General features: G+C 53.2%; 1 protein-coding gene across 1 annotated transcript in view; it reads right to left on the bottom strand.

Moving 5' to 3' along the window:
* Positions 1-3,449: 3,449 nt before the first annotated feature.
* The window catches only part of ZC3H12D (zinc finger CCCH-type containing 12D), a 32,480-nt gene continuing 28,915 nt past the window's right edge, over positions 3,450-7,014 (bottom strand). The window contains exons 4-5 of the mRNA XM_004702126.3: positions 5,263-5,369; positions 3,450-4,183 (exon numbers count right to left, since the gene is read on the bottom strand). Of these exons, the coding sequence (XP_004702183.1) occupies positions 3,450-4,183; positions 5,263-5,369 (841 nt within the window). The remainder of the gene's footprint in view (positions 4,184-5,262; positions 5,370-7,014) is intronic.

Raw genomic sequence — 7,014 nt, 5'->3', positions numbered from 1 at the left:
AGTGAGAAATTCGTGATGCAAGATTCCCCCGCAGGAACCAGATCTGAGGGGCAGGGAGCAGCCCCAACAGAAGCACGTCTTGTCAAGAGACGAAGGAGAAATACGTCACAAGAAGAATGCAATGGCTCTAGAAAGACTAGGCCCCAAACACCCAGGCAGAATTCCAGGGGCAGGGACCTCTTTGGAAAAGAGGGTGGGGTGCGGGGGGAGAGCTGGCTCAAGCCATGCTGGAAAGATAGTGGATAAAGATGATTTGGAAATGGATAGCGGAGATGGTTGTACAACATGGTGAATAAAACGGATGACCCTAAATTACATAGAGAAGTAGTTAGGTTGGTTAACATTTTTTGTTATATTTATTTTACCATAATAATTTTGCTTGTGTTGTTTTAATGAAAGGAACCATTAAAAATAAACTTATCTAAAAATGCCTCACTGCTGGCATAGAGGTTATGCATTAGGCTGCTAACCACAAGGTCAGCAGTTCAAAACCACCAGCTGGCTACTCCTCAGGAGAAAGATGAGGCTTTCTACTCCCATCAAGTCACAGTCGGGAAACCCACAGGTGCAGTTCTCCCCTGTCCTGTAGGCTTGCTAGGAGTCAGAATTGACTCGACAGCAGTGAGGTGGCTTTTGGCTTTTGCCATTGAGTTGACTGACTCATAGTGACCCGAGAAGGCAGAGTCGAACGGCTCTCTATTCACCTGTAAGGGAGAAGGCCTCATCTTTCTCGCTCAGAGGGGCTGGTGGGTTTGAACTGCTGACCTTGCAATTAGCACCCTAAGGTGTAACTCAGTGCACCACCAGCACGTCCTCGAAGGAGTCACAGAAAAGCACACGATCAGAATATTTAGCAAGTGAGGCCATTCCACTCTGTCCTATAAGGTCACTGTGAGTCAGAATCTACTGGCAGCCAATACTTGCTATGAATAAGATGGCTAGGAATGGAATATTTTGAGGTGCCTCCTGGGCTGTCCCCACATGACAGGCAGCCTGATATAAATAAGGGATCTCCCTCTGCCCTTGCTGGACCCCAGGAAGTGACAGTCAAGACTGGATTTCACATTCTTCTGGAATGGGCAAGCTGGCATACTCTTACGAACAAATGAGCCAAGACCTGGTAAGCTGGAGTCATGTCCAGGAAGGGGAAGGTACTGCCCAGAGATAAGTGCCCACTCTCTGCCAAGAGGAAGTGGGCGGGGGAGGAGGGGTCCTTGCCCTGGCCAACCTCAAAGCAGCGGTTGGCTGGAAGCAAGAGCAGCCAGAGAAGGTGGCAACAAACCTGTGGGCTGAAGCTCACTCCCCAGGAGGTTTCTGAGCAGAAGCGGTGGCTCACAGGACCTGGGCTCAGCTGTGAGGCAATGCTTAGAAGCTACTGGAAACCACCATGGTAACTAGCTGGAAAAATGGGAGCGCTTAATACTGAGCAACACTGAGTGCATATCTATGTGCACTCAGTATGGGTGGTGTGTGTGTGATGTGTATGTGTATGATATATGCATAGTGTGTATGTGTGTGTGTATGGCACGTGTTGGGGGTGGTTGTGTGTGGAGTGGTGGATGTATTGTGTGTGTATGTGATATCTGTCTGTGGCAGGTGTGTGTGGTTTGTGTGCACAAAGAGGGTGAAGGCACCAGAAGTAGACCCTCAAGATAAAATGCCTGCCACCCATCCAGGGACCGGGTGGCGTGTGACCTCACATGACCAGAGGATGCACACATCAGAGTTACAATCCAATGACCCTCACGAATGAGCTTAGAAATATAAATACCCCTCTACTCAAGTACTCCCTCAAATCAAGAACACTTTGTTCTATTAATCTGGCATTCCATGATGCTCACAATCGCTGAAGACAAACTGGGTGCATAAGCAAATGTGGTGAACAAAACTGATGGTGCCCAGATATCAAAAGATATAGCATCTGGGGTCTTAAAGGCTTGAAGATAAACAAGCAGTCATCTAGCTGAAATCAACAAAGCCCACATGGAAGAAGCACACCAGCCTGTGTGATCACAAGGTGTCCATGGGATCAGGTATCAGGCATCAAAGAACAAAAAGTCATATCATTGTGAATGAGGGGGAGTGCAGAGTGGAGACCCAAAGCCCATCTGTAGGCACCTGGACATCCCCTTACAAAAGGGTTGTGGGGAGGAGACGAGCCAGTCTGGGTGCAGTATAGCAACGATGAAACATACAACTTTCCTCTAGCTCCTAAATGCTTCCCCCCCCCCACTATCATGATCCCAATTCTACCTTCCAAATCCGGCTATACCAGAGGGTACAGATAAGAAATGGAAACACAGGAAATCCAGGACAGATAAACCCTTCAGGACCAAGGGTGGAGGGAGGGTGGGGTAAAAAGGAGGAACCGATTACAAGGATCTACATATAACCTCCTCCCTGGGAGATGGACAACAGAAAAGTGGGTGAAGGGAGACATCCGGCAGTGTAAGACATGAAAAAATAATAATTCATAAATTATCAAGGGTTCATGAGGGAGGGGAGTGGGGAGAGAGGGGTAAAAATGAGGAGCTGATACCAAGGGTTCAAGTAGAAAGAAAATGTTTTGAGAATGATGATGGCAACAAATATAGAAATGTGCTTGACACAATAGATGGATGTATGGATTGTGATAAGAGTTGTATGAGCCCCCAATAAAATGATTTTTAAAAATAATAAACATAAAGACCTATGGGTACCAAACCTCCACTGGTCACCTGACTACGGATTTCAGACATTATCTGATGCAATGGAGTTCAAGACTATTTACCAGTATTTGTTTAAGCTTTTGACTAGGGCCCATAGTAAGTCAATTTCACAGGGCTATGTGTAGATAACACATAAAGTTTTAGGAGATAACACATAGCCTTATCTGTGAGGTGTGCCCCTCCCCCAGGCCCCAGGCCCACAGTTCTGGTGCTGCCCCACTAATTGATTGCTGACTCTGCTGTGTCTCACTTGCAATTTGAGAAAAGAACAGCTGGGACTAGTTCCCACAAACCCTTGGGGCTTGCAGTGGGGTTTGCAGACTTCCATCCCATACGAAACCACTCCCCTAGGGATGCAGCCAACCAGCCTTCTTCCCCAGAACTGGATTCCAGGTGACACGCCCTTCGTGATAGTCACCACGTGCCACCACAGGCACAGACCATGAGAGAAACCGTGGTCCCTGGCCATCTTTAAAGAAAGGAGTCCCCACAGCCCACCTGGGTGGTGGGCAAGTAGCCATGATGGGCAGTGGCTGACGGTTGGCTGCTAGCCCAGAGGTGTGCGGTCCAATCCCCAATCTTTAGGAAGCAAGTATGCACAGGGGATCCACCGTGAAGCAGTTCTACTGAGCCCTGCGCCAGGGCAATGGCTCTGGGTTGATTTCGGTTTGCAGGCTGGGCAGGCTAGGGACCAGGCTCATAATCGTCCCTTCATCCGCGTTGCAGGAGGGCACCAGGGCCCTACTGGCAGTCACCAGGACGAGTCCCCTTGGGGTCTCCCAGCGGCACAGCCGGCTGGACTCTCGGGATGGGAAGGGCCCTGTCCGACTGCTCTGGAAACCTGGCCACCCCGCGGTCCACCTGCTCGAGCGGGAAGAAGCGACCAAGCGCGTTGCGCGCCACCGGCCAAGCGTCTAGCACCCCATCTACTGCGGGGGGCGCACACGCTGGAGGACCCCCAAAGGTGCAGTCGCCCCAGGCGGGCTCTGCCCAGGCCAAGCGTCCGGGGAAGCGGATCCAGGCCTCCTCCGGGGACTCGCGGGGAAGGTCCCGGGGGCAGCGGCCACCCTGCGGGCCGAGCAGCTGTGGGTGGTCGCCGGGGGTGAAGGGGCTCGCGAGGCTGGGCAGGGCGGGCCCTGTCGCCCCGGGACGCGGAGGTCCTGCCCGCGGGGACGGGCAGCGCTGGCCAGGTGCGAGGCCACCACTGGGCCCAGGGCAGCTCGCCCCAAGCAGCCCCGGGGCGTCGCCCACCGCCACCCGCGAGAAGCGGCCTTCTATCGCCGCTATGTCGGGGACCGGCCGCCCGGGAAGGAGGCTGCGGCTGCCCGCGCCAGGGGAGCTGCCGGCCGCCACGCAGCCTGAGCCCGGTGCGGCCCGGGTTTGGGCTCGGAGCTCGTCAGCCACGGCCAGCCGCCCACGGTGCGGCCTCTCGGGGTGGTAGAACTTGCACTTGATGCCGTACGTGCATTTCTTGCCTGGAAGAGGGGGAAGCGGAGAGGGGGCTTTGGTGAGACCCTCCCGGCCTTACTCCTTGGAGACTCACTCCTCCGGGAAGGCCACCTGGCCACCGCAGACTCCACAGAATGCCTTCGAATTGAGGCCCCACCCCGAGGTGGCGAGAAGTGTCCTGAGTGTCAGGGGGAGGGGTGTCCAGCTGTCCCCCACTCTCCCTGGAGTAGCGGCACCAACAGTGCCCAGAAAAGGGGGCATCCTTCTCTGACCTGGACTGAGATCAAGCTTTGAGGCCAATCTTTTCCAAGCTCCCAACATCCACTTTCCCAGGGACCAGTCTTGGGGAGGTGGGGAGCCATGCCCATGAGCCTGCACCAACTGAGCAGCCTTAGTTCCACCATCCAGTCCCTGGGCTACCCACTGCCCTCTCTGTACAGATGGTTCTAACAAAGGTGATTCTCCCAAACCGAGACACTTTGAGAGTGAAGGGGGCAGGAGGGACCAGCCCAGAGGTACCGTGTGGTCACCCCACGTGACCAAGATGTGACCACACCGCCACCCAAGGCTTTGGTAAACTTCTACCAACACAAACCCAAGCCTTGGGCTTGATGTAACTCAGCCAAAGCAGAGTTAATGGCAGAGCTGGCTGGAGGCTGGCATCCCAGGAGGGAACCAGTCCTTAATTGGTCAAAGTCTATCGGGGTGGAGGAGAGGTATTGTAAGATGAGGGCATAGGTGCCCGGGTTTTAGGAGAAGAGACTGAACAACGGAAGTTTGAGTTTGTGTGTGTGTGAGGGGGGGGGGAGTGCCCTCAGCCTCCCTGCTTCCCAGTTTTGTCCTGTGTACAGTCCCCACAACCCAACCCACCCCCATCCCCGGAGCCACAGACCCCCATGGAGTCAGTCCAATCCTTCCAATCACCATGCCCAGAAAGGACAGCTCACAGAAGTTAAACAGCCTCTCCAGACTCACACAGCTGGTCAGGGGCAGAAGCCAGGCCAGAACCCAGGCTGCTGACCACCAAGCCAGTACTTGCTACTGCTCCCTGAGCTGCCACAACCCAGTCCCTCAACAGGTGGAGGGGGCAGTGGGCACCACCCACCGTAGGGACAGTGCTGCCAGGACGGGGCAGGGGGCTTGGGCTTCCGGCTCAGAAAGTTGCTCAGGGTGGGTCCTCGGCGGCCGAGGGGGTCGTCAGGAGGCATGAACCTGGAAAGAAACACAGGGATGTGAGAGCAAAGCAGACTCCCCCCTGGCCCAGGAAGAGGCGGTTCCCACCCATAGCGCCCCTATGCAAAACAGAACAAAACACTGCCCAGTCCTGAACCGCGCACACAAGTGTTCCCATGCTTGAGCCCATCGCTACAGTCACTGTGTCAATGCATCTTCTTGAGGGCCTTCTCAATTTTCGCTGCCCCTCCACTTTACCAAACACGATGTCCTTCTCCAGGGACTGGTCTCCCCTGACAACATGTCCAAAGTATGTGATATGAAGTCTCGCCACCCTTGCCTCTCAGGAGCACTCTAGCCGTCCTTCTTCCAAGACAGATCGGGTTGTCCCTTTAGCAGTCCATGGTACTTTCAATATTCTTCTCCAGCACCTCAATTCAAGTGCATTGATTCTTCTTCAGTCTCCCTTATTCCAGGTCCACCTTTCACATGCATATGAGGCGATGGAAAGTACCACGGCTTGGGTCAGGCACACCTTAGTCCTCAAAGTAACATCCTTTCTTTTCAATACACTAAAGAGGGCTCATGCACCAGATTTACCTGATATGGGGACTGGATTTGAACTCTTTCTAACCCAGGTTTATGGCATTTTAAAGCTGCAAAACTTGCCCTTCTATGGGGCCCTGCACAGGCCACAGGGTGCTAGTCACTGGGGGCTTGTGGGGTGTCTCCCTGGTACAGGTTAGGCAGCAGGGTCAGCACTGGATCTCCTGGGAACTTGGTTTACAACTTTCAGATCCCTGGGCCTCACATGTCCTGATTGACTCAGAATCTCACGCTGTCCAGGAACCTGCATTTTAACAGCTTCCCGGGTTATCACCGTCTGCAGCAATATTGCTCCTGAGGTCTGATCAGAAAGGTGCCTTCCTAACCCCCAAGCCAGTTGTGGATTGGCTTCCAATCCCTGGCACTTGCTATGCATTGCAGATTAGAGCTGGGCTCTGGAGGGGTTCAGCGCTGGGACTTTTCAGAAGCCCATCACCCGGCCATTCTTGACTGGCAGCCACCCAGGAAGTCTACAGCTCACCCGATGGCGCGAAGCCACACGGGGCTGGCTGGTGGTTCTTAGAAGGCTTCTGAATCATGTGAGCAACTTGAGGCTTACGTCTCGTTTCTAGGATACCTCACCCCGGGCTCTGGGCAGGTGTAGGTGACAATCACAGGGCATTTGGAGTCCTGTGGGTAGTCAGTGAAGAACCAGAAAAGGCCTCTCCTATTTTATAATCCATTTATATATAAAATAGATTAATATATGCTTATATTGCTTATAAAACAAATAAATATATATTTTTACCATAAAAGTGAAAGAAAAAATAATGAACTGCTTGAAAGAAAGTGAACAACATTTAGATGCCACCTTCCTCCCTTTTCGTGGGACTTTCCCCTGCTCTTCTCTGAAGTCAAACGTTCTTCCCCAAAATGAATGGGTTTATGGCGTCCTGGGCACATGCTGAAACCACCTGTTGGCAATCCACCGCTGAGTCAGTCAGATGGCGGAGGCCATGGGGGCAAGTGGAGTCAAGGCAGTGAACAAAACTGCCCTGTTGGGGAAATACTAGGAAGAGCGGAAAGGTGGCAATATTGCCACCCACTTTGCCCAGGCTCCTGGGAGTGGCTTCCCACG

This window comes from Echinops telfairi, unplaced genomic scaffold (assembly GCF_000313985.2).
Source record: "Echinops telfairi isolate 266 unplaced genomic scaffold, ASM31398v2 ScPeMD7_3533;HRSCAF=4204_0, whole genome shotgun sequence".
Taxonomy (NCBI): Eukaryota; Metazoa; Chordata; class Mammalia; order Afrosoricida; family Tenrecidae; genus Echinops; species Echinops telfairi.
The sequence above is the reverse complement of the archived record's forward strand: the minus strand, read 5'-3'. Positions and strand labels throughout refer to the sequence as shown.